The sequence below is a fragment of the Cucurbita pepo genome, chromosome LG12 (genome assembly GCF_002806865.2).
Source record: "Cucurbita pepo subsp. pepo cultivar mu-cu-16 chromosome LG12, ASM280686v2, whole genome shotgun sequence".
In the NCBI taxonomy this organism is placed as follows: Eukaryota; Viridiplantae; Streptophyta; class Magnoliopsida; order Cucurbitales; family Cucurbitaceae; genus Cucurbita; species Cucurbita pepo.
The window spans coordinates 7,943,817-7,970,491 of record NC_036649.1 but is presented as its reverse complement, the minus strand read 5'-3'; the positions used below and the strand labels follow the sequence as shown (position 1 = coordinate 7,970,491).

The 26,675-nt window shown below is 38.1% G+C and overlaps 8 protein-coding genes across 10 annotated transcripts; 2 read left to right on the top strand and 6 right to left on the bottom strand.

Annotated features, from left to right (window-relative positions):
• Positions 1–1,369: 1,369 nt before the first annotated feature.
• On the bottom strand, positions 1,370–7,701 carry LOC111807468 (poly [ADP-ribose] polymerase 2-like). The gene is made up of 18 exons (XM_023693206.1): positions 7,557–7,701; positions 7,169–7,460; positions 6,713–6,834; positions 6,498–6,579; positions 5,782–6,017; positions 5,568–5,694; positions 5,345–5,400; positions 5,006–5,079; positions 4,803–4,849; positions 4,668–4,717; positions 4,363–4,425; positions 3,764–3,844; positions 3,302–3,412; positions 3,148–3,223; positions 2,915–3,057; positions 2,321–2,394; positions 1,990–2,095; positions 1,370–1,618 (listed from the first exon to the last, which is right to left on the bottom strand). Exons 1-18 carry the CDS (start codon positions 7,638–7,640, stop codon positions 1,526–1,528), a joined length of 1,917 nt encoding a protein of 638 aa, XP_023548974.1. The 5' UTR covers positions 7,641–7,701; the 3' UTR covers positions 1,370–1,525.
• A 1,319-nt stretch (positions 7,702–9,020) lies between these two features.
• On the top strand, positions 9,021–9,980 carry LOC111807484 (indole-3-acetic acid-induced protein ARG2). Its single transcript, XM_023693228.1, has 2 exons — positions 9,021–9,299; positions 9,401–9,980. Exons 1-2 carry the CDS (start codon positions 9,226–9,228, stop codon positions 9,642–9,644), a joined length of 318 nt encoding a protein of 105 aa, XP_023548996.1. The 5' UTR covers positions 9,021–9,225; the 3' UTR covers positions 9,645–9,980.
• Positions 9,981–11,702: 1,722 nt separating this feature from the next.
• On the bottom strand, positions 11,703–13,723 carry LOC111807481 (uncharacterized protein At5g01610-like). The gene has a single exon (XM_023693223.1). It carries the CDS (start codon positions 12,342–12,344, stop codon positions 11,883–11,885), a length of 462 nt encoding a protein of 153 aa, XP_023548991.1. The 5' UTR covers positions 12,345–13,723; the 3' UTR covers positions 11,703–11,882.
• Positions 13,724–13,819: 96 nt separating this feature from the next.
• On the bottom strand, positions 13,820–14,994 carry LOC111807766. Its single transcript, XM_023693634.1, has 2 exons — positions 14,970–14,994; positions 13,820–14,687 (listed from the first exon to the last, which is right to left on the bottom strand). Exons 1-2 carry the CDS (start codon positions 14,992–14,994, stop codon positions 14,083–14,085), a joined length of 630 nt encoding a protein of 209 aa, XP_023549402.1. The 3' UTR covers positions 13,820–14,082.
• On the bottom strand, positions 14,631–18,986 carry LOC111807467 (exocyst complex component SEC15B-like). 3 transcript variants are annotated; one of them, XM_023693202.1, is made up of 2 exons: positions 15,890–18,986; positions 14,631–14,687 (listed from the first exon to the last, which is right to left on the bottom strand). In XM_023693202.1, exon 1 carries the CDS (start codon positions 18,651–18,653, stop codon positions 16,236–16,238), a length of 2,418 nt encoding a protein of 805 aa, XP_023548970.1. In that variant the 5' UTR covers positions 18,654–18,986; the 3' UTR covers positions 14,631–14,687; positions 15,890–16,235. The 3 variants fall into 3 exon arrangements, with proteins under 3 accessions (XP_023548970.1, XP_023548972.1, XP_023548973.1); XM_023693204.1 differs by having other exon boundaries at positions 15,926–18,986; XM_023693205.1 differs by lacking the exon at positions 14,631–14,687 and adding an exon at positions 15,643–15,841 and having other exon boundaries at positions 15,926–18,986.
• Positions 18,987–19,732: 746 nt separating this feature from the next.
• On the bottom strand, positions 19,733–21,234 carry LOC111807475 (epoxide hydrolase A-like). Its single transcript, XM_023693217.1, has 3 exons — positions 20,639–21,234; positions 20,280–20,515; positions 19,733–20,201 (listed from the first exon to the last, which is right to left on the bottom strand). Exons 1-3 carry the CDS (start codon positions 21,110–21,112, stop codon positions 19,955–19,957), a joined length of 957 nt encoding a protein of 318 aa, XP_023548985.1. The 5' UTR covers positions 21,113–21,234; the 3' UTR covers positions 19,733–19,954.
• A 47-nt stretch (positions 21,235–21,281) lies between these two features.
• On the bottom strand, positions 21,282–23,543 carry LOC111807476 (60S ribosomal protein L19-3-like). The gene is made up of 5 exons (XM_023693218.1): positions 23,332–23,543; positions 22,583–22,705; positions 21,756–22,069; positions 21,603–21,664; positions 21,282–21,525 (listed from the first exon to the last, which is right to left on the bottom strand). Exons 1-5 carry the CDS (start codon positions 23,441–23,443, stop codon positions 21,501–21,503), a joined length of 636 nt encoding a protein of 211 aa, XP_023548986.1. The 5' UTR covers positions 23,444–23,543; the 3' UTR covers positions 21,282–21,500.
• A 1,259-nt stretch (positions 23,544–24,802) lies between these two features.
• Positions 24,803–25,999, top strand: LOC111807765 (proline-rich protein 3-like). Its single transcript, XM_023693633.1, has 2 exons — positions 24,803–25,058; positions 25,662–25,999. The coding sequence occupies exons 1-2, from the start codon at positions 24,803–24,805 to the stop codon at positions 25,997–25,999; spliced, it is 594 nt and encodes a 197-aa protein (XP_023549401.1).
• Positions 26,000–26,675: the final 676 nt, after the last annotated feature.

Sequence of the window (26,675 nt, the reverse complement as noted above, 5' to 3'; positions counted from 1 at the left end):
CGCGTCTAGGGAAAGGTTTCTACACCCTTATAAAGGTGGAAAGTTTTTTATTGTACTTCTTTTAGGGTTTGCGTGTATGATATGATATGAGAAAGTTCTTTATTATTACGAGGGAATTGGTTATGAAAAATTAATGATATTTAACGTATTGTTAGATGATATATTATTAAAAAAAATAGTTCAAATTAAAAGAAAAATAGTATACACGCTATATAAGAGTAGTACGGAAACGCTTACGGAAAGTTAAAGGGTATTGTTGTAATTTTGAAAAAATAAAAGGGTATTTTTATAATTTAGGAAGAATGGGATAGATTGAGAGTGAGGTAAGAGTGGAATGTAGAGGGAGACTTTTGAAGGACAAGCGTGTTGGGTTTTAGAAAGGGACATGTTTTGGTTGTAAGAGAAATAAATGCTTTGTTGCGAAGGAACAAACAACGTTGTTTATTGTTTTCTACAAGCAAAGTTTCATGAACATGTTTCACTTTTTATAGAGGAGAAGAACAGCGACAGAACTAAAAAAGGGCCGTACTTGTTGTGTTGTATGTGTTGTATTGTGTTGTGTTGGGTTTCAAATCTTGGTCCCTCCGATTCATTGCATTCTACAACAATAATGGGTGGGTTGCTTGTTGCCCATTCATACATCATTCCTCCCTCTGCATTTTCCTTTTTCTCTTGTTTGGCAAAAAGAATAGTGAAGTGTTCGATTTTGCTTACGTCGTTATGTTCCTATGATTCGAGGTTAAAATTTTGAGTAAGCTTATTACGTTACATCGTGAAGTAGAAAAATTCGAACTGGTAAGAACGTCTTGCCTCTCGGTAAAGTTCTAATTTTTGGCATTATGGTTAGTAAATTTCCTTTCCTTGGTTAAGTATGAAACACGTTATTTACGCTCACTCGCAACTGTAAGATCCCACATCGATTTGATAGGAAAACAAAACATTCCTTAGTGTGAAATTTTTTTCCTAATAGATGCGTTTTGAAACTCGAAGGTTGAAGGTGATATGTAACGAGGTAAACAATATCTGTTAGTGGTGGGTTTGGGCTGTTACACGGAGCTAGACACCAGATGATGTGCTAGCGAGGAGGCTGACCCTACATCAATTGAAGAGGGGAACAAAGCATTTCTTGATGTAAAAATTTCTCCCTGCTAGACACGTTTTAAAATCGTGAGGCTAATGACAATACTAACGGGTTAAAATAGACAATATCTGTTAGCGGTGGGCTAAAGTTGTTACAACAACTAAAGGTGCTAAAGTTGTTACAACAACTAAAGGTTCAATCCACACTCATTTGTAGTACTAAAAAAACGTGTCGATTAGGATTAGGGTTAAAGGAAATGGTATGAACTAAAATTTTGAAAACTTGGTAGGAGGAGATAGAGAGACAAGATCTTTATTTCTTCTTTTAACTATATTACATCACATAGATTACTTTCTGCTCCCCTAATCACTCACCATAAGATAGCGTCACTGACCAAAGGATGGGACACTGGCAGATAGAAATGGGCAATGCCCGTGCTGCCCGTCAGCGTTTAAAATTGAAAGTCACTTGAAGAACATAGCGCATCCTAATTTGATCCACATTGTACACTATATACTCATTATACAATAAGGCACCCTGAGAGAAGAATCAGAGACCACGATTTAGGCTAACATTTGTCGATAATCAATTTAACAATGTGAAAGACAAAAGAAACTGATTTTCGTACGAAACATGGTAAACTAATCTGTACTGAAAAGAGAAAATGTAACGGCCCAAGTCCACCACTAGTAAATATTATTCGTTTTGACCCGTTATGTATCGTCGTTAGTCAAACGGTTTTTAAAATGTTACGCTAGGGAGAGGTTCCACACCCTTATAAAGGAATGCTTCGCTCCCCTCTCCAACCAAGGTGGGATCTCACAATCCACTCCCCCTTGGGGCCAACGTCCTTACGATGCTGATAATATTTGCTAGCGGTGGGCTTGGGCTGTTACAAAAAACTATACCTTACGATGTTGATCCTGTTTTGGTTTTCCCAAGGGAACGACAATGCCATCATCAAGCGTAACAGCTTCGGAGGGGTTCGGTTCAGTTTGTCCAACTCCTTTTGTGCTGTAATATTAGGCATTATGTTATGACTGGCTATCTTTAAATTAAGCAAATGTGACCATGGGTTTAGTTTTATCTAAGACGTCAGTCTCATAACTAGGAGGCAAGTGAAAACATGAAACTTATAAATGAGAGAACTAAGGGCCTTTTTTGTTACCCATTTCTTGTTTTTACTTCAAAATTTCAGAGAACAAGAAACAACGTAGAGATTTCAGACAGGCAACAAACCTCAGCTTCCCCTCGGGCAACTTGTCAGCATCGTAGTTTGCGTCTAGAAGTTCAACCATGTCGCCGAGCGCAACCTAGAGATTTCGAAGCAAACAATTTTAGTACATTTAATCATGACAATGAAAGGCAAACGCAATCTTCATGGTAAGGATAAATGATAAATAAACTTAACATAACTACTAAGAATGGGGTAAGCATAATTACTGGAACTCAAATCACATTTCCAGAGCCAACATTTCAATCGGCATATGATCTGAGCCTCTTTGGAGCTGTTACCAACTTCCAAATAGCCATAAAAGAAAAACATGACATCCAAAAGCCAGGAGCTCAAACAGATTACAGCTTAATATGATGCATAAACTCAACCTTCCATATGTTTCGTTGAGAATTGTTGGGAGAGATTCCCACATCGGCTAATTAAGGGGATGATCATGAGTTTATAAGTAAGGAATACATCTCCATTTTTTGGTATATGAGGTCTTTTGGAGAAATCAAAAGTAAAGTCACGAGAGCTTATGTTGAAAGTGGACAATATCATACCATTGTAGAGATTCGTGATTCCTAATATGTTTTAGTTGTAAGATGAAGAACAACCTCACATAAAAGCAGAACGCCTGTTGTGGCGGCATTAGATGCATAACAATAGTTTGCACTTTTTGAGAACATATCAGCAAAGTAGACCCCCTTCCCGAACATATAACCTGTTACAGGTGCTTCAGGTGGAGCTATGCGTAAACCTGGTAAGATGTTCAATTTGCATTGATCATTCTGTGGTTAGATGAGCAACCACAAATGAAAGTCAAGTAATCAAACTAAAAAATGAAGACCTTGGGACAGAATGCCAGTCCAATTTGTAAGCCGAGAACCATGCCACAAGAGCTTCCTGTTCTTTGTATTCGAAAACTATTCACAGTGTAAAAGATAATAATCAATAAATAGGATTAAGTCTTTTACTAACAGAGGAAAGTAAATGCCAAGCACCTTCTTGAAACGCTCATTTTCTCCCTCTCTTGATAACTTAAATATTTGAACAATATCAACAGTATACTTTGAATGTGTTTTTGCATGTGTATTCTGTGCGTACTTTGAAACCTGAAAACAAAATAAAAGTAGTAAAGAAACCAAAGGCTTGTTTTTCTGCCAGCGCAAATAATGATGAATGCTAGAGGTACCCTATGTTGAGGATTGTTGAGAGAGGAGTCTCACATCGATTAATTAAGGAGTTGATCATGGGTTTATAAGTAAGGAAGTTGATCATGGGTTTATAAGTAAGGAATACACCTCCATTGATATGAGGTCTTTTGGGGAAACCAAAAGTAAAGTTTGAGAGCTTATGCTCAAAGTAGACGATATCAAACCATTGTGGAGGTTCGTGATTCCTAATACCCTATTAATTCATCCAAAATTAAAAACTAAACAAACAAATTGAAATACAATCATTACCATAGAGAATTCCTCAGAATCAACTTCAACTGGTGACAGTTCACAATGAAGACGTTGGTAATGAAAAGACAAGGGGTCCTCCTGTAATAACGACAGAACAAGACCGTAAACACAACCGAGCAATAGAATCAGCTGGCTAGTCTTCAACAAGTCCTAGATCTAGAATATATCAAAAGATGTTATACTTCAATAAAAACAGATATAATCAGGACGTAGCAATTTCTAAAGGTCAAGAATACTAAACTATTGGTTTATGTTCATAAGAAACAAAATTTTATTAGATAAGAATATGCATCATTGAAATAGCAGTATAAAAGATTTAGAATGTCAAAATTATAACTTGTGCCTCATCATGAAACAAGAAACATGTGCTTAATAAAAAAGCATGAGGAGTTTGAGAAACTCATTTCAGCTACAAATTGCAAATATAAGAAAGGCCTCTTGATGCGGTTATTCTTGTAGTTCAGTTGACATGGGTATTAACCAAGGCAGGAGAAGGAAAGATGTCGGAATATGCTTCATTCTTCAAATGTGATATTTCACAAAAGTTTTAACATGCATTGCTATGTTGAAAGAAAACAAGTACCCAACAGTAATACCTGGATACTATTAACATCCTCCAACAATTTTGTGGCTAGCTCAATTTCACCCAACGCCTCAACCTTCAAGTCAATAAGTAACAAAGTTATTTAGATACATGAACGAGGTAAAAATCGACATGAAATTTTTGTTATAATTCAAGATCATGCAGCAGAAAGATGATCAATTAGCAGCTAAATATTTAAATGCTCCTTTCAAGATAGTTTTCATTTAGCTCATTATTTAGTTATATCATTTTGGGAATATCTAGATAGTGGAAAGCCAAGAGTAACGACAGATACTTCAAAGGAAAAGTGAACACTACCATTTCCAACTTGCTTTTCAATTTTTGAGGGGTATCAATTACAAATTCCCCTGTCATCATAAATTTCACATTGGTTCAGTTGTTAATTCAGATCAAGGCAATATGTGATTATGAGAAAGGACGGAGAGGACTCACGCATATTCTTAAATCCAAAGTCGTGTGGAATTACGGTGTAAAATTCCCTGCCAGAAACATGTGCAGCACCTTTTAATCCAGAACTCAGAACTTAATTAAAAAAATCAGGGTGTATAATTGGAAGAATTGTTATACTCTTTGAGGTTTTGAGAATATTGAACATGCGTAGATGAGAAACCACAGAGCATCAGGTGCAAACTTACCCACTTAGTTGCTCAAGTTGACTCCTGTTTGACTGGCTAATCACATCAGCAATCCTTTTCAAGACCTCATAACCCTAAATAAATAGGGACAGCATATAAATTCAAAAGTTCCAAGTTCAACATTCAGAAATAAAAAAGACAGGTCGCCATATCTCATATAGGTTATATGAATAAGAGCTTTCTCTCAGTGTTCGTAACTTAATATGAATAAGCTTAACCTTCATTTTCAAGCAGATTTCCAGTTCCAACAATATAGAAAAATGCCCTACATATCTAACAAACTCAGGAACCCTGTTGAAACATATGCAAATGAGAAATTTCAACAGATCAAGTACTTGCCTTTAAAATTGTAGATTTACTCAGCTTTCCAAGTGGCAACTTTTCAGCATTGTACCCTATAAAATACAAGTTCCATTTTTTAAAAGTTGATTTTTGTCTCTTCTCGTGGTTGCACACAAATGAATCCATTCAAAAGAACCCTTAAAACAGATCACTTAATGAAACATTAAATTTTTTCATATTTAATATTAACCTGATACATAGGAGGGAAAAATTCACTGACCTATTTCCATCATCTGTTGCTTCATCATATTCATGTTGCTAATGAGAGAGATGAACTTTGCAATGCGTGGCTCAAGTTGTGTTTCACGAGGTTGAACCTCTGAAGTAGATCCACGTTTCTCGTTGACCTAAAGTCGACAATGGAGTCATAGGAAGCAAAATATGGACGCTATTTCCATTTGGGTACAGAGGTCATTTTTTCATATAGAACTTACTGATAATTCTTTTTCATTTTTGCTGTAGTCCATCTCCAACCAGGTATAACTCTTTGGGCGACAAATAAACTCTTTTCTGTTCGACCAATAATTCTTGGTTTTAGAAAAGAATTTTTGCTCGAATTCTCGTATTGCCCTTTCTTTTGATGTGTAAGGACCTAGTTTATCGTCTTGTCCCTTCACACCTACTCTTCCCCACCTGGAGTAAACCATGTAAGAACCACCACCATCAGATTCTGCAAAGGATGGAAATTCCAGCATTTAGTGTATCATATTCAAAAAGATGAAATTCCAAAACTAAATAAAAAAAGCCTTCATCGGATATGTCATATCTTTTTCAACAATAGAACCAGTTAAGCTTAAAGCCTTATCTATTTTCCCTCCTGGAAATAAAATGCAGACCACATTCTCTGTATTGGAAAGTTTTACAAAATCTACACCAAAGAAGTAAAACTCTCCTTTGTGATCAGCTGCATGAGTTTTGTTTGAACTATTTATCCACTCATAACCCCAAAAATTTTACAATCACTATCGGTTGTTTATCCAAGTGGTCCAGCATTTCCATTTCTAATTTTCAAATGTTTTTGTTCAACCCAGGTCAAATATACCGGAAGACTGTCAGTGTCATCCCTCCTCAGACTCCAGGCACACCACATTTACTATTAAATCAAAATCGAGTCAAGTAAACGATGTTCATCAAAGGGATAGAAGTTTACCAAGTGCTTGAATCACATAAAACTTGTTATTGTTGAATCCAACATTAGTCTGATTCAACATGGCATCGTAGATTTCATCACCCTGCAAATCAATAATTGCTGTTCATGCTTAGAAAACTAAACAATGTGTTGAAAGGCAAGATGTGTGTTTCGACATCGACTTACTTACCAATTAGTCAGAGCTATGCATTTCTACTGAATCTATTTGGACTTACCACTTGTAGAACATGATACTGTGCCTTGATATGATCTGGAAGCCACTGATCCAGTACTGCTGACCCCTTTTTGGTCGCTGTAACAATCTTCTCCTTGGTGACGACATTTCCATCCTTACATGCTGTGAACAAACCACGGAAAACAAATATTCCCTAATTGAATGATATGTACTGATAATGACCGGTGTTTCTAAAAGATTATCCACTTTCAACCCTCTATTTTCGACACTCCTGATACATTTACAACTCAAGCTCATAATTAACAATTTCTAGGTCTTCCTGATTGAAATCTCCTTCCAAGTTCAAGTTACTAAATTAGCTTCTAACCACAAGTTTCGCGCCATTTTCTTCGCTAACTAATCTAGAAACGCCAATAGAAATTAACAATGAACCAAACACAATCGATTCTTGACAATATAAAAAAATTCACTCCAATCAAGATATAATTCCATATACCGTCAGTTTTATCTTCCGCTTCTTCCTCTTTCTTTTTCTCACAATCATCACAAATCCTTTTCAGCAACTCCTTCTTTGAACCAGTGGAAGCAATGCCACGACGAACCGCCTCATCTCGCAGTTGCTGTACATTCATTTCCCGTAACTTCTCCACATCTCTGATTAAGTCACTTCCGTCCGAGTTTCTAGCATCTTCCGAGTCCCTCCCCCTCTTTTTCCTATCGGTCGCAGCAGCATCCTTACCTTTCAACGACTTTTCCTCATCGCGAAAGGCGGATTCTAGTCGAAGAACCTGTATAAACAAAAACAAACACGAAAATCGTGGTCAACGGAAGCTAGAGAAGAATACGATTCGAACAAAATGAGAGTAAGGATTCAGATTGAAAACCAGAGCAGGCTTAGTTCCAGAGGTATCAAGACCACGTTGAGCCAGTTGAGTCCGGAGTTCGTCCACTCTGAGCTTGTTCGCCATTTTCACAGGTATGAGCTGTGACAGTTCCGGAGAGGAGTTTTTATAGTAAACGCCCACGCAAGGACATTTGCAGAAAATTCATGGACACACAGAAAGTTAGTTGAATTTGTCTTGAAATGAGAAATATAGCACTGAAACTGTAGCGAAAAGACAAAATTGCCCCTAGGTGAAATAACAAAATATATAAATTTTTTAATTAGTACGGGTCGATGGTAAAATAGGAAAAAAAAAAAAAAAAAAAAAAAAAAAANAAAAAATATATATAGGAAAATAAAACTTTGGAAACTTTTTTTTTAGAGAAATTTGAGAGTGAATTTATTTCGTAAGGTAGGGGTATTTTTGTCTATGTAGAATTTGAGGTGGTTATTTTCCTAATTTTAAGAATGGAGGTGTATTTTGCCAGAATGTTAGAGGAAGAGTCCTTAAGAAGCTGAGAATAATTCTTCGTGGGGAATGTAAGGATGATATTGGCATTTTAATTTTCAAAGAGTGCGGGACACGATTTTGTTCTCCTTTATGACGATGAGAACACGTTCAAATGGAGGAAGTTACCATTTTGACCTTTTGCCACAATTTTTCTATAGGTTAATTTCTTAAATATTAGTAATAATTATAAAATAAAAGGTTGATTTTAACCTTTAATTTTTTTCTTTTTAATTGAAGTATTGTCAATTAGTTAATTAATTATATATCAGTTAATTTTTTTAATAATATCAAGAACAAAATATAATTTAATACACTAATTTCCATTTTCAACCCACTTATCATATACACGCTTTTTATTTATATATATATATATATATATATATATATATTTTTACATTTTTGTTGTTGAACACGTGGGTGGATACGTCTCTATATCTATCTATGTGTGCAGTGTATATATATATATATTTTTTTAATAAAGCGCCTATGTCAATAGGTACCGTTAAAAGTCAATATTTTTATATTGGTCAAGGTTCGAGCGGGCCCACATACTACAACAATTAATGTCGAACAGATCATGTAAATAATTTTAACGTCGTCTTTTGAAATAAAATAAATGATAATAATAATCTTAATATTCTATAGAGATTTTTTTGATTAAATTAATCAGGCCAAATTAAATTATTATAAATTTAAAATTACAAAAACAAAATTATAAAAATTTAGGGGTAAAATGTTTTTTTTTTTAATAATTAAAAAAAAACAAATAATAATATAAAAAAGAAACAAGCCGGAGGTTAAAATCGCGTGAGAGGAACCATGACCACAGTTGACCCGCCTTCCCATCATCGTATGTCCACTCGCCACGTGTGCAACCACGTGAGCGACCACGATGCCTCGCCTTCCCGCCTACTTCGTCTCTAACCCTGCCAAAACGCCTCTATATAAACCTCCTCTCTTCCACTTCTTCTTCACTCGTCTCCACTTACAAAAAAGAAACTGCTCCATTTTTACAAGTTCTCTTACAGGTTTCTCTTCCGCTGTTGTGGAGGATTTTCTCGAGAAACAAACAACGTTGAAGAATCTTGTTCCGAGAAGATCTCTCCACCAACAGCGCTTTGAGTTTATATTGATTTCTTGCTTTTATATTCAGCTTCCAATGGCTCGCTCTTTCTCCAACGTTAAGGTCCTATCCGCTCTCGTTGCCGATGGATTCTCTTCCGCTCTCAGCAGGTGCTTCTTCTTCTTCTTTTTCTCCGTTTTTTCTTGGATCTTTGTCTCGATTGTAGTGTTTTTGATGTTAATATTTGTATGATTGTTGTTTGTATGGTTAGGCGTGGCTACGCGGCGGCGACGGCTTCGCAAGGAGTTGCGTCGAGTGCGGTCAAGGGAGGAAGTGTTGCGGCGGCGAGGAACAGTAATCTGTTGAAGAAATCGGGGGAGGAGAAGGTTGTCGGATCGTCTGAGAAGGTTTCTTGGGTGCCGGATCCTGTCACGGGGTATTACCGGCCGGAGAATCGCGCCGATGAGATAGATGTTGCCGAACTTCGTTCGGTTCTCCTTAATAACAGGAATTAAAGGCGTTTTTCTCGAAATGAATTGAAAGTAAGTTATATTAGAAAACCTAAGAAGATGATCGGATTCTCTGAAGCGAACAGAGGCCTTCGGGCTTCGGATCGAAATCGGAAGAGGATTTGATCGAGCGTGAGTGTGGAATTTATGAAGCAGTTCAGGGATTGAAAACAGGCTCTAGGGCTTCGATCGGCGGCGTTTCCGACTACCGTTCAGATGTTAAGTTTCTTTTATCAATATCACTCTACAATACTCTGTGTTCTAGGATTTTAAATGTTTTCCGTCACTGTAGTAGTATGAATACATGATGAATAAATAGGCACTAGCCTTTGGTTTCTGTTGTTTTGATCTTCAAATTCCTCAAATTCCTGTTATGTGATGAAACAAAAGACAGATGAAAAGGTGGAAGTGAATCGAGCGGTTTAAGCTCTGAAAACACCTCTTTAATGGCGGAAATTTAGGGGACAAGAAATTCAATATGGAAACGCAGTGATAAGAAAAACTAAATTCACGCGGAACCTTCTTGGAGATGAGTGGAAACTTGCATATTCTGAGGTTGTGAAAGAACAGATTCTGTAAGGCCAGTTTTAGAAGGGCGTTTTGATTAATTCTTGTATGATTTGACCTCTTCCAACTGTTTGTGTACTGATGTGCTTTTCATCAATTGGTTGTGTATGATCAGAAGAGAAGTTTCCTTTTGCTTCTCATGCATGTGAGAGAGTTATTGGTAGACCCTTTTCTTTGACACTCGCCCAAAACTTAAATAGTTATGTAATTTGTTCTATCTCAAAGGAATCAAATTATCGAGTATTGTTTAATTAGATTTTGATCCATCCTAGTTGGATGGAACCTAGGGTGGTGAGGTCGGTGCTATATAAGCGTTCTCAAAGTGTGTACGAGAGTACCGATAGAATAGTATTATAAAATTCTATAAAATTAAGGAGGAGAGCACAGATAGAGTAGTTTTTACGATTAAATCATAAAAAAATAAATATACACACAGTTTGTACAAATTAAAGTTGGTTAGTGTTGGATGAAAATCCTGAACTTAACAATGTCAATTGAATTCTAAAGAAAAAGGAGTTAGAGGCTCCTTGAAGGCATAGTAAAAAATTAAAAAATGACCAAGACTCCAAAAAAAAAAATGAGTCGAGCCTCAATTATGGGGAGGCGTACTTTATTCGAGGGGAGGTGTTGGAGGATGAAAGTCCTACATCGACTAATTTAGGAAGTGATCATGGGTTTATAATCAAGAAATAACATCTCTATTGGTACGAGACTTTTTTGGGAAAGCCCAAATCAATGTCATAAGAGCAATATCGTCAAAAATAAATATACACCACCCCTACTGATATGAGACCTTTTGAAAAAGTCCAAAGCAATGCCATAAGAGCATCAGTACATATAACAACAACCTAATACACAATACACATAGATTGAAGTTTATGGGATTAAATCATAAAAAAATAAATATAGATGCAGAACCAGTATAAATTAGAGAGAGAAAACAAGATCACATGAATTGGTTGTTGGAAAGAAATAAATACTAACATAAAGAAAGCAAAATATGAAATGGAAGGTGATATTATGTGTATGTGGTGGTGGGTATCCGTCCATCCATTATTGGCTACCATTGGTGGACGGACGTATACACGTGGCAAGATCACAGTGGCCAACATTCCATGAACTCAGTTCTCCTTCTCGGCGACCACATAGAAAGGGGTGGGCTTGCTTTTAAGTTGGTATCTCCAATTAACCTAACTCAAAACTACCTTTTCCAATTTCGAATAATTGAAGAAAGAGAGAGAGTATTAATATTCATATAATTAGCAAAGTATGATCTAAAAAGATAATCTAATCACATAATTATTACCCTATCAACATCAAATATGTTCCCTAAACTTAGAGAATTACATAACACCTAACTTTCAAAGTCTGAAGATTCTGCAAAAACAAATATAAACCAAGTGATTTTCATCATTGATTCAACAAAATAATGGACCCATGTTCTTGGTGTTTATTGCTTCTCATAATACCCACCAAAATCTTAAGATAATGCAAGGAATCTAAGTAATGTTTAATTTTTTATTTTTGGCTTCAGAAAATAAGTTCAAACGCCTATTCATCAATGAACATCCGTTTTAAACCACAACCAAGTTCAAAGTTCAAATAATCAAGAGATTTCTACCTGAGATCCAAACCCCCTTTTTTATTCTAATCAATACTGAAACGAAAACGGTCAATTCAAGCCGAGGAAACAAGGGATTTGGCTTTAATTTTTCTCAGTTTTCCATCCTTACAATCGACTCCGCACCCACCCTGCGGGCACACGGTGAAAATATCCACTGGAAACGACGCTGTAGTCATCCCGACCGAGAACTGCAGATCGTCGCCGTTTCTCACCACCTCCACAATGTTGACCCAGAAGAACATGAACTTCACACTAACGCCCTTCAGATTCGTCAGTTTATTCCCTGAGATGTGCCCACTAACGGTGGATTTGTATTTCAATTCATACGGCTCCTGCAGTGAGAAATGGCATGATCCTTTCAAATGAACCTCCAATTTTCCCTTGCCTCGATCCAGCTTGCAATCCACAGCACAATCTGGAAGGAGGCCTATAGGGAGGTTGAATTCCCGGAGAATGTCGTACACCGTTGCTGCTTTGCAATTGCTGGTGGCCGGCAATGCAACGGTGGACGACATGGAGGTGTTGGAGAATGTGGCAAGGGTGGGGCTGTGGGGCTGTGGGGCTATGGCTAATGGCTAATGGCTAATGGCTAATGGCTGTGTCTAAGAGGCCATTGATGGGGGAGATATAGTTCTTTCTTCTTCTTAGTTGGTTCTAAAAATGGCATCCTCCCATCTCGCCGACTCTCTCGGCGTGGTTTTTTCCCCACCATTTGCAGGGGAAATTGGTGTGGAAATGCTAAGGTTGACACCTAGAATTCTAAATTTTGAAAACGAAAACGAAAAGACAATAGCCTAGCAGTACAAAAAGAAGAAACTACGTGTGGGTATGAGAGCTATGGAGATTCTAAATGGAACACGTGCAACTCGAATATGAACAATGAATCAGCCATTCCATAGAGGGGCCATTTCCAAGAGCAGATGAGACAAACAATGAATTCCAAAATTCCCATTCAACGAGGAAGGATTTGCGGTGGTAATTTGAAGAGAAACTGATGAACTTTCTAAGAAATTGGATCAGTAGTAATCTCATACTCATTGGAGTCACCCGTGGTTCTTTCGCACTTGGATAGTATCAGGACCCTTGTGCCCCGGTCCTTGATCAGATAAACTCCCTTATGACCTACAACGACCTACAACTCAAGATGAGCCTTGCAACGAGACGCGAACATTCCCTATGCTGCGATTCCCTCCAGTATGTTCCCGGGTTGGGTTAGGAGAACATCCAAGCGATTGCCTTCTTCCACAACAATTTGGTTATGCAAACTGTGGCTGAAGATTGAACTCCAAAATGGGTTTCTCTTCTTGATGACATTTCTGATTGGAAACAGAAAAATAGGGTTGATTTAAGGAACATGGCTTGGGATCTTGCAAAATATGAAAAATGAAAAACATAGTTGGCTGAATATGACATCATCAGGGGAGGTCCATCAGGCTGATGGGATTATCTTACAATTTTACATCATCTAACAAGATTCCAAGAATCACAAGTTCACTTTGGGTAGTCCTGATAATGTTTGTTTAAGAAAAGGAACTAAAAACAATTGGCTGAAAGAACCTAAAATCAACAATCCAGAAGGATGGGAATTGATTCTAGAACCAGCACCTTAAGGGTTAGGAAAAGAATCCAGAGAGTAGAATAAAACAGTCCAAATGCACACTATGACCAACTAGAAGGTACGTTCTTCAAATCTAGTAATCAGCTAACAGACAGCAAGCCGATGCCAATTTGCAAAAGAACAGGATATGATTTAGTTGTCTAATTTGGAAAATGGGCAGAAGAGTGTGAAAATGAAACTTGAGGGAGAGGATATCACTGGAATTGATCTAATTGACTCAGAATTGACTAATTGAAAAGTAGGCCAAGAAAGAAAATGATGGCAGTAAATGAAAGCCGACTGCAGAAGATAAGGATTTAGGGTTTCAGACGAACTGATTAGATGATTGATGTCATAGATGATACAAAATGCGTAAACCATTGATCTAATAGATAGAATTGTTCATATCATATATATGAAATCGGGTGTATCAGAGACAGGCAGAAGCAGATTCCAATGACAGAACAATACAATTCTACGTTCCATCGGAAAAAGGATTATTTCACCATAAATAGAATGGAACAATTGAGCTAATCCGATCTCCGAAATCGCACATAAATTCAGTTCAAAGCAACAGGACATCGCTAGTTTGAAGAAATCAAAGCGATTCGACATTTAATATTCCGTAAGTTATTAAACACAAATTTCACCTACTTTCAAGAAGCCGAAACCAAGCTCCCAACCTTATTGCAGTCAAATCCACATCCACACTGAGGCGACTCATAGAAACTGTCAATCGGAAAATTAGCAGACGCAATCCCGACGGAGAATCCGAGTTCGTCACCATCGCTAACGACTTCCACGATGCTGAACCACAGGATCAAGATCTTAACAGAAACACCTTTCAGTTTGGAGAGTTTTCCTTGGGAAATCACGCCCGTGACGGTAGGTTTGTACTCCAGTTCGTACGAATCGATCGCGAATTTACACTTTTGATCCAAAAAGAGGCTGAATGATCCGGTGTCTCTGTCCAATTTGTAGCCGGTTACTCCGAGGGGAAGAATGCCGACAGGGAAGCCGTACTGTTGGATAATATCGTAAGCGGTAAGAGCTTTTTGAGCAGAGACGAGAGGGCTCGAGAATGAAACGAAAGCAAGGAAGAGAAGAGAAGCCATAAGTTTTGAGAAACTCATCTCCTTCGATTTCTGAGGTTTCTTCTTCTTCTTCTTCTTCTTCTTCTTCTTCTTCTTCTTCTTCTTCTTCACTGAGCTCTGATTGATTTGGATTGAGAGCGAAGATGGAGGATTTAATTCTTCAATGACTTTTACAAAGGGGAAATCTTTTTAGTCAAATTATCCAAAATACCCCCACGTATTTTTATATAAATTTATTTAAAATTTATATAATTACATACTAAATTAATAAAAATAACTATAATTTTTTAAAAAATTAAAAGATACACTACACTCAAAAATTAAAAGATACACTATACAAAAATAACATTTATACCGTTTAAGGGCTGGAGGTATGGTAAACTCGGCCAAAATATGACACCCAAAGGGCCCAACGCGCACAATCCTATCCTATCTGAGTCCGAGTTTACCCTTACACTTCAGACAGCAATCCATAGAAAACATTTTTTTTTTAAGTTTTTATGGTTTGTATATAGACATAAAATATAAATAGTTTAGGTACACATTTTTATTTACTTTCTCACCTTACTAACAATTCTTCATTTTTTTTTCTTATTTTTTGAATACTCTCTTAATTCTTTTCTCTCTAAAACGTTCTTAATTTCTCATTTTCTTCTCTAAAATGTGACTTGAAGAATAGAATTTTCAAAAGTTACTTTAACGACTTGGTCGTTAAAATGAAATTATCAGCTACCAAAGGATAACGCAAGGCCAATGGATAGACACGACTACTAGTACAAGGTTCTTTTAGAATGATCTTTTCAAGTCCTTACAAGCAAAACACTATTTTAAGTACTTGAAAAGTTAATTTCATACCCGTTCAAACACAAACGGAGCAAAGAAAAATGTCATTCCCAAATAGACCCTATAATTTTAACAAATTTCTAAACTTTAAGTCTACTTCGAAAAAAATAGCTAGTAGACTTGTAAGCTTTTGATAATGGGTTCGTGAACTTTCGAAGTTCTATCTAATAGGTCATAAACTTAACCGTAAAACAATTATTAGACACGAAATAAAAAAATTTACGAGAACTAAATGTACAAATCTAGAAGTTTGGACACGGATTAGGTACCCTACAACAATACCAAACATATCATTTAACCTTTATTAATTTATTGCAACTACCACACAAACATCTCCAATTCCTTACTCTTCTTCCACATTATAAATCATGCGATTCAACAAATTACAAAGATTGAACAAACACAGCAGTTTAAACTATGAACCAGAGATCATTCATTGCACTTCCAAGGGCTAAACCCCAGAATTTACTACTCTATCCTGTATGAATGGAAGATTATCATTAAAGAATGGCAAATGATAAATTACCATTTGTAAGATCTTATGGGGGAAGCTCATGCAAACCTTTATGTATGAGTAATCCACAAAGCAGTCTCTGATGCGGCCAATTTTCAGCTTAGAAGACTATCATCAGCACCATATTTGACCTCCATGGATGTTTTCTGCTGACACTTTCCAAAGATAATCAAGGATGAAACAGCTACATAAATGTGATGATAATATACAAAAATGTGCACATTTCTAATCAAACAGAAGACAACAATTGGGAGATTATAAGGAATAAAGTTAGGAATGAACCAATAAGAGGTAGCTGCCATCTCGATCAGGAGCAGAAACAAATAGGCAACGCGGTGCATAAAACGCTAAATCTCGACTAGCTCACATCCCTGAGTCTTTTTATCAAAGTATCCAGTGACTTCTTTTTTGGATTCTGCTTCATCGTGCGACTTCCGAAGGTTCCGAATAACCGATCCGAGGTATCTTTTAGCTTCTCAGATATCGTGACAACTTTCTTGTGGTCGAGACTGTAGTAACTTCGCTCCCGAATAACTGCGTTCAGGAAATTCTCTGGATGACTGCTCAGAAGCAAATTAATCATTTGTCTTGCTTCAGAAAGAGCTGCTTTTAACTGATTTAGATCCTCCTCCGCAAAAATGGGAGCTTGACTATCCACAAAAGCTTCCAACAATTTAATATCCACATCGATACCCATTACAGCATTAACATTAAATCTCTTTACTGAATCAGCTTGTAAAGCTCCCACGATCGTCACGGATATATGAGAAAGAACATCTTGTAATACCCTTTTAAGGACTTGAACAGGCAATATCTGTTGAGCTGTGGAAACCAGAGTTTCCAAATATATGATCACCTCATTAACATATTCGTTGCCATTTTGTAGAGGCTCATCAGGTATCCAGTTAACATTCTCAATCAACATCATGAAACCATCAACCTTTGTTTTAAGCAACCCCGAAAGAGTCTCTTCCGCTGACTCGCGAGCTTTGGTCAATGGAAATTGTCTCCTACCCCTCTCAGCCATTCTCAATGGAATGCCAGAGAGCTGAGCAGCATGACGAAAAAAGAAATCGCATGCGCGCTCGAAGACAGCCATATTTGCTGCCACTTGCATTGCCTGAGAGACTCCATGGACGGATGTACTTATTAGCTTCAACAAGGCTCCATCCAGGACTTCACTCAATAGCCTATCCAAATACTTCTTAACCACATCATAAAAATCAAGCTGCCCACCGTACGACATAAAGCTCACAGAATCCTCGATAAACGACCTCACAATTCGACAGCAGTCGGGCACTGTGGAGGAAAATGGTGCAATAAAGGGAAACGCAGGTATAATATCTGAAACTTGTAGCTGAAAGGATAGAACATTCATTGAATATTCGTACTCTTTCTTCATCAACATTTGCTCAAATTTGTCAGCTGATAATGCCTCAGTAATCTGTTTACGGCAATCTGATATCAACAGCTCGTGATACTTATCCCGGTGCTTGCTCAAAACATCTAGCAAAGGTTCAACAGGATACCAATATCTACGCAAAGTTACCCCTAACAAACTAACATAATCCTTGATTAACAAAAGATGATTAGCAGTTTGCATCCTAGAAAACTGATCTTCCAGAACAGAACACATTTTGCTCATAGCAGTTTCCCATAGATTTTCAACCTCCATTTTTGATATCAGACCCCCACTGGTCCTAAAAATTCTATCCTCCACAATGAAAAATCCAGCAATTTGAGCGAAAAACGTTTGATGCGATTCAAGGAAAGGAGTCATTGATGATACCTGAAAGTCGGATGTCAACTGAAGCTTCCGGTTCTCGAAGTAATAATGTTTGAATCGATCTTCAAGTCCTAAAGTCTGGTGTATGTGGTAGGCTCTATACAACGGAGTCAAATCAAACCCTAGAAGTCCACCTCCGCCGTTGGAATATAAATCCTTACCATCGCCGCCAACTGCACCAAGGCCGTCTTCATCCTCTTCCTCCAAAACGTACACACAATCTCTTAAGCTAAGCCGACTCTGTTCCTCCGCTTGGCGCTGCTTAATTCGCAGATCCTCTTCACGTTGACGAGCCGACGACGCTTGACTGATTGCTAATTGTCCCAAAGTTCGACTGACGGCTCGGATATCTACCAGCCAATCCCCAAACTCTTTACTCACTTTCCTCTCTATATACGAACGGATATCAGGAATATTCTTCTCCAGCATCCTCTTCAGCGTCGACGATGGCGTTTTCTCCAAACACTCGTTCTCAATCGAGTCCAAGCATTTCAAAGCCATATAGAAATTGCCATCCTCCAAGTGTTTGTTCGCTCTCGAACAAAGGTCTATGGTATGAACACATGCGCGGACCGAGTCGAGCGCGAGATTGAGGTTCCGCGACACCGTCCGTGCTTCAACGAAGGCATCCAAAGAAGAAAGCAGCGGAAGTCCGACAGATTGAAGCTTAGAGTTGGATTCATAGAGAGCAGATTTAAGAGAATCAACATCAGATAGAAGAGATCGGAGATCATCAACTGCAAGGATGAAGTCCTGATAGTGAGCCTTGCAGACCTCTTCGATCTCCGATTCCTTGGACTTGGAAAATGCGCGTAGGTGATGAAGCAGAGTTTCCGGCTTCCCGGAGGCAAAGGCTTTGCGTACAAACGGAGCTAGATCCTCACCGTTGCAGATTGTCGAAGAAAGAACAATCTGGTCGAGTTTATCAGCGGAGTCACCGGAATCAGCGACTGCCGGAGTCACCTTCCGTCGACTATTGGTGGAGCTCATGGTCGGAGGAATTCCCGCGACAGGGCGGCCGTTATTGGCGTTGTGAACGGAGGGGATTTCGGGGTTGGGTGGTGGTGGATTTGGTTATTCATGAGGAAATGGATGGAACATTGGGGGGCGGAAAGGCAATATAATTTATTGACGAAAATGACACTATGTAATGCATGTTGATCTGGCGTTGACGAGTTGGAAATTTGGGGATTGGATAAGGGTATTTTGGAGATTCAGGAAAATCATGTCCACCGGAGGGAAAAGAGGCGACGGGAACTTTGACGCGGGTCATTCGACTGCGGCGGTACGGATTGTATTCGAGTATAATTTTTACTGGCAGTGAAAGTTTCCCCGCCCGAGTAAAAAGGGGTAAAGAGATAATTTGGACAGTATTTTCTTTCATGGTTTTTAAGAGCCATATCTACTCGTTTATAAAATATTTAAGTTAAAAATGTTTATGAGTTTTTTTTTTTTAATAAAAAAAATAATTTTGTGACTAATAATTCTCCGTGTCTAATAAATCTCTAAAAAAATTTAAAAAACTTTAAATATAATTGAAATTCCACACGGAGTTAAACATTCCTTAGAGACCTGTAAACTTCTACTTGACATATGCTTTTTAAAACCTTGATAGGAGGCCTAGAAGAGAAAGCTCATAAGATAGAGCTTGAACTCTTACAAATAATATTAGAGTCAGACACCGAGTGGTGTGCCAACAAGGACGTTGGGCCTCCAATGGAGTGGATTGTGAGATCTCATGTTAGTTGGAACGGGGAATGAAACATTCTTTTATAAGAGTGTGAAAACCTTTCCCTAGCAGACGCATTTTAACACTTTGAGAGGAATCCCGAAAGGAAAAGTAAAAAAAAGGATAATATCTGTCTACGGTGGGCTTGAATTGTTACAAATGATATCAGAGCCAGACGGGCGACGTGCCAGCGAGAACGTTGGGTCCCTAAAGAGGTGTATTGTGAGATCCCACATTGGTTGTGTTGGAGAGAGGAACGAAACATTAATTATAAAGACGTGGAAACCTCGTTATAAAACCTTGAGAGGAAAACTCGAAAAGAAAAGTCTAAAGAGGATAATATCTACTAACGGTGGGCCGGAGGAGTATTATTACATGTAAATTAACGTTTCAAAAGTTTTTTTTAGTAGGGTTGTGAACTAATCTTACATGAAACTAAAGAATTGAAAATATATGGGTGAACTTTTTACACCCAAAAATGGGAGCAGCAACATTGAGGTTTGCAGCAGAAGAACAAGATGGTTAACAAAGGCAAATGGTATAGGACAGGGAGGCGTTGGGGTCAAAACCTCTTGATAAAATCATGAATGTGTTGGTTGATTTGGTGAGGCCTTTCTTGGTTCAAAAAATGAGCAGCTCCTTCAATCTCCACCACCGTGTCCAGCAGCGGCACGTCTCTTTTGAATCCACCCTTCTGTATGTACTCTATCACCCCGGGTATATGGTACGTTGGGTCCATTTTCCCTATCATAAACTTCGCCGGTACTCTCACCATCGACCTTGTCCACGGCGCTGTCAGCTCCCAGTTTCTGCATCAATCACGTCCATATTGTAATAATCTTTCAATATCTATTAGTAGTGGGCTTAAACGGTTACTGAGAACATACAGCTTGAGAACACGATAGTAGTTCAATCCACCATAAAAGCCATTGTTGGCGAACTTGGTAGCATAGTGAGATAAATCTTCTTCGGTCAACCAGGTGGGAAGGGTGTCTGGAACAGGGAACCCTACAAGTCCTCTGTCTCTTGGTATCATTGGAGGCCTGGGGTCATGAATTGAGAAGATAATCTTGAATATATCTGCTGCATCCATGGAACGAAATTCTTCTACCATATCAGGTTCCTGCGCCACATTTTTTAGAACAATATGTTATTCAACGATGAATTAAAGATTCCATTCAGGTTCAAGAAACCCGAATTCATCGATGTGGGAGCCAATTCAAGAACCAAAATGGAGAAATCTTACCTGGAATCTGCAAACGTAGAAATCATTACCAAACTGATCCCTCAAGAACTCAACGGAATTTCTGGCTGGATCTCTCGGAGTGAAAGGGACGCTCAACGCAACAAGAGCCTTGATTCGTTCAGGGCGGAACAGAGCGAATGCCCAGGCGATAGCAGCCCCCCAATCGTGGCCGACCAAGAAAACACGATCGATGGTGAAATAGTCGAGAAGGCCGAGGAGGTCGCCGACGATGTGGAAGATGGTGTAGGAGGCAAAGAAGATGGGGGAATCGGAGTCGCCATAGCCACGAAGGTCGGGAGCAAAGACACGGTAGCCAAGGTTGGAGAAGAATTGGAGCTGGTGGCGCCACGAGTACCAGAACTCGGGGAAGCCGTGGAGGAAGAGAATGGCGGGGCAGGAAGTTGCAGCGCCGATGGAAGCGACGTGCATATTTATGCCATTGGTGAAGATGGTTCTGTGCTCGATGTTGTCCATTGATGGCGATTTGAATTTGTTTCTTGCTCGGCTGTTACTATGAAGAAGTTCTGGTCTGTAGCGGTTAATATAAAGGCGGGAAGACTGTATTTTCGACTAATAAATTGTTTTTTTTTTTTTTTTTTTTTTTTCGTCAATGAATTCGATATTATCACAGTAAAGCAATGAGTTAAGAATGAAAACTCACCCCAAAACAATCGATATGGGATTTAATCTCTCAAATAAATTCCATCAAGCAAACGCGGTTGACAAAAAGACATGATGAACATAAACTAACAAAGTCCAAATGTGAACAAAAAAGGCTGCAAGCCTCCTCAAAACTATTCTAGAATAATGGGGATGCAAGAACGATCGGAAGTAAACGTCCCGAACTCGTTTAGTAAAATTCTCATTTCTTTGATTTCTTCGACGCCCTGCACGAGATGAAAAGATTCTTAGTATAACACAAAATGATGGTAGATTTACATATAATTTGATGATTGATACTTACTGAGATGATTGAGACACAGCAGCTGGTTGGGCTGGTTGGGCTGGCTGTTTCTCTCCAGGTCCCTGCAATGTTAGAAGAGATATAAATTACAGAGGCAATGGGAAGGTGTAAACATTGGGTCGGTAATAATCGAGAGCGAGATGGGTAATAAACCTGTGCCAATCGTTCCTCCCTCCTAGCAAATTTCCTTTCCCTGCTGGCTTTGTTCTTAGCCCTCTTAGCCTCGAATTGATCTGACAATGTCTTCTCTCTCGCTTTCTCGGCCTTCGACTTGTGGATGCTCTCCATCAGCACACGCTTGTTCTTAAATACATTACCCTTCACTTTCATGTACATATCGTGATACATATGCTTGTCGATCTTCTTAGATTCTCTATATTTGCGGAGCAATCTCCTGAGGACTCGCATTCTCCTCATCCAGAGGATCTTGGTTGGCAATCTAGCCTCCCTGGTACCCTTGCGCTTACCTGAATACGATTAGACTGAGAATTTTAACACAATAAAAGGAATTATGCGTTGTTAAATAAAGAACTTTGTATCACAAACGGAAGAAAATCAGTGAAATAAGATTATACAACATAAGAGATTCTCTGAAACAGGATGCGTATATGTAAGTCGAGAGTTCGGAAGAAATGTACCAAAGAACTTTGTATCACAAACGGAAGAAAATCAGTGAAATAAGATTATACAACATAAGAGATTCTCTGAAACAGGATGCGTATATGTAAATCGAGAGTTCGGAAGAAATGTACCAAAGAACTTTGTATCACAAACGGAAGAAAATCAGTGAAATAAGATTATACAACATAAGAGATTCTCTGAAACAGGATGCGTATATGTAAATCGAGAGTTCGGAAGAAATGTACCAAAGAACTTTGTATCACAAACGGAAGAAAATCAGTGAAATAAGATTATACAACATAAGAGATTCTCTGAAACAGGATGCGTATATGTAAATCGAGAGTTCGGAAGAAATGTACCATATCCAGAGTGGCGACCCTTTCTCTTGGCCTCCTTCATGCGCCGTGCTCGAGAACGGGAGTGGATCTTGGTTGGCTTCCTGATGATGAAACCATCCTTCACCAGCTTCCTTATATTTTGGCCTGTCCTCAACAATTCAACATTAATTAACATGATTTACATCACTATAATATCACCACTACAAATCAAATTATCAAATGATTTCGCTAGAACAAAAAACCCAGAGCCTGTTGAATTCGGAAGGATAACAAAGGGGAAAAGTGAAACAAATTCCATGGAAGAAGTACATTTCTAGCAGTGTGAAGAATCTAAGAACAAATTTTATAACTTCATTGACCAATAAAAAAAATTTGTTTAATAATAACAGCAATTTCCTATACAACACAAAATCATCTCCTAGAAATCTGCTACAAATGATTCCACATAACTTCAGTATGATATAGTTATTAGTTTCAAGGCGATAGAGAGGACCAGGAGTTGAGAAAAGGATAAGCGATTAACTCGATTTTTAACTAGTAAGGACAATGGGACCAAAATAGTAATATGATCATAGCCAAGAGAACAACGATTTCAGACATAAACTAGGGAAAATTTCGAGATCCCAAAGCAAACATCTCATCTAGAAAATCCAAGAGAAACAGGAACCGAAACAATAGAAGTTGAAGCAACAACATGGAGAATCACTGAACAATGAACAGAGAGAAACAATTGAATCTAAGATAAAGAGACAGAGACAAAGAAAGCGTACGAGAATTCGCCATGGAGATTTCGTTGACCTCATTGGGATCAAGCCAGACCTTGCCTCTCCCGCATTTGAGGACGCTGGAGGCGAGCCTCTTCTGGAGCTTCAGCGAAACCATTTTTCTCTGTTCGCCCTTCTCGGCCGCTAATTACAGAGAAGATAAGCTTATGAAGGAGAAAGGGAGTGACCTTCTAGGGTTTTAGAAATCCCCATTTTACTGTGGGCCTCTTGGCCCTTTAACGCAATTATACTATATACCATACCCCTTCAAAAATAAATAAAAAAAATAAAACAATTTAGTTTAATTTCTATAAAATTTATTCCAAAAATATTAATTATTTGAAAATAATAATAATATCGGTATCAATTTTACAATCCCAATCTCTATTTTTATTATTTTATTTGTACATGGAAAATTTATTTATTATATTTTTTTTTCTTGTTTTATTTACGGGAAATAACTATTCTCACGTTATAATCTGCTTTGAACATAAGCTCTCATAGTTTTATTTTTGATTTCTCAAAAAACTAATACAGTATTTATAAACACATGGTTTTTTCCTTAATATTAGAGTCAGTCACAAGACGGTGCGAGTCACTGGTCAAAGTAGGGCTGGACCCTCTCCATAGTAGACACGTTTTAAAAACGTGAAGTTGACATCGGTACGTAACTGGCCAAAATGAACAATATCGACTAGTGGTGGGATTGGGCTGTTACAAATGGTACGAGAGTCAAATGTCACAGTCATGCTCGTCCAAGGTATGTTGCCTATGGACGCATGCCCATGACAAGCCAAACCCTTGATGTCTTTCCATGTTCTAGTGTTTTACTTTTGTATTTATAGGGAGTATGACGTTTCGGAAAAATCATGTCTAGGTTTTGCAGACATGAAATGCCTCATAATGTACTATAGGGAAGTTATCAACTTCTCCCTATCCAAGGTTATATACTGTGAGCCGTTGTTACTACTCTCTTGCTTGCTTATATAACGTCTCTTTCAAAAATCTCTCTTTGCCCTCGTTTTATAAAACCTTCTCTTAAACCAAGGCCAGAGGCTCGAGCATACGTCGTTTGGCCGAAGGCGACGCAAGAATGAATTAGTTTAGCTCACTTGTCGTTGGAAAATTAAGTGCCGCACAATCGCAAGTCCACTGCCATCAAGAGTGTAATTTTGATATCAGACACAACTGGTGTACTAGCAAGGACGCTAGGCCTCCAAAACGAACAATATCTACTAGCGATGGGTTTGAGCGGTTACATACTCAAGTTTTCAAAATTCTTGAAAATTAAAAATCCTAACAAAAAAAAAAATAATGAATATGATAATTAATGTTGATCCAATGACATTAGAACCACTAAGTCATGGGCTGCGCCTCCGGCGTCGTGCGTGCAATTATTCTGATCAACTCACAAACCTGAACCCTTCTCTCTATAAAAGCCTCGAAGCAATTCAATTCTATACAGAGCGCTAAGAACATGGCTCTCGGAAGGCGGCTGATCGCTGCGACTCCGGTGGTGCTGCTCTGGCTTTTGGCCGCCGCTTCCGTTTCTTCCGCCGCAGATTATTATGAGTTTCCCGACGACCAAAATTACGGGGGAGCGGGGGATAACGGAATCCCTATTTATGAGAAACCGCTCCCGTCGTACGGCCGTGAAGTGGCGGCGCCGCTCCTTATCGCCGTTGAAGGAGTTGTTTCTTGTAAAAATAACACTCAGTATCATCCTCTTAAAGGTCAACTAACTATTTAGTTTTTTTAGTATAATAATTGTTTTTGTTTTTATGTAAAAGCATTTTTTAAATAATTTTTAAACTAAAAAATGAATTAATTACCTACTTAGTTTTTTTATAATAAAAAATTTAGTTCCGTTTAATAACTATTTATTTTTTGAATTTTAGTTCTCAAAAAAATTAAGCTCTACTTAGAAAATAGTAAAAAAAAAATAATAATAAATATAATATAATATAATATAATTTTCAAAATTAAAAAATTAAAATAAACCTTAATTTTTATTGGACGTGGGTGGGTTGGGTTGTCCGATTTTTTTTTAATTATATAAAAAAAAATCATATTTATCCATTAAAATCTAGTAAAGTTCAAATATCAAATATATATAAGTTATCACTAATCTTGATTACCCACGTCAAATATTCTTAATATTCATACTAATCTTTAAAATAGGGTTGCATTGTAACTGTATTTTCGGGTTGGTCAGGTCTACAAAAATGTTAACCGTCGAACCGACCCACATCAGAAAAAAAAAAAAAAAAATTAACATAACCCCATCTTTATAGTTTGAATTAGCTCGATTATTTGATTAGTTTAAAGCGTTGCAGGTGTGGTAGCGAGAATCACATGCATGGGGTTGAACGAGAAGGGCAACGAAATGGCTCCTTTTTCGTTCTCGAGCTTCCCAAGCGACGAGCATGGGTACTTCTTAGCCACATTGTCAGCATCCAAGCTGAAGGGGAAGGCCAAAGTGACAGAGTGCAAAGCCTTCCTTCCACCATCTTCGCCATGTGAGGGCTGCAAATACCTTACCAACGTTAACAATGGCGTTCTTGGAGCTCTCTTTCGTTCTTTTCGCATTCTCACTCACAGGAACATGAAGTTGTACTCTGTTGGACCTTTCTTATATTCCTCACAGCTCAATCCCTTAATTTCTTCTCCTTGAACCTTATTATTTGTTGTTTCATTTCGTTTCGAACAAAGAAATGGTTTGATGTAAGCTTTCGTTCTCGTATTCTTATCGTTGTAATATTGTCGTCAAGAAATTTTATGCGTTTTTTTAATGATCAAAGAACGGTTTTACTCCCCGAGCTCATAAGGAATAAACAACTTTGTAACAAACCCACTGCTAACAAATATTGTACACTTGAGCCCGTTATGTATCGTCGTTAGCCTGATGTGAGATTTCACAAGCCAAACACTGAGCGGTATACCAGCAAGGACGTTGGGGCCCCAAGAAGGTGGATTGTGAGATCCCACATCAGACGCGTTTTAAACATTGAGGCTAATGGCAATGCGTAACGGGTCAAAGCGGGCAATATCTGTTAGTGGTGGGCTTAGACTGTTACAAACTTATTTAGACAACAATAATAAATTTTAAAATTTGAAACGATTTAATTTCTACCGTGAAAAATATTGTCTAAACTGTGATGTGTGATTCTAGACGAGGTAAACTTGTTGATGTGGGGTGCAAGATGAGCTACCGTGAGTCGAAGTGATGACATGCATAAGGGAATCTCGCATCAATATGTTGCTTGACCCTACACACTCTAAAACTTAGCTTAGCTCCAACTCGTGGTGAAGCGAGTTAGAGTACGTTGTATACATGTATGAAGGGAAAG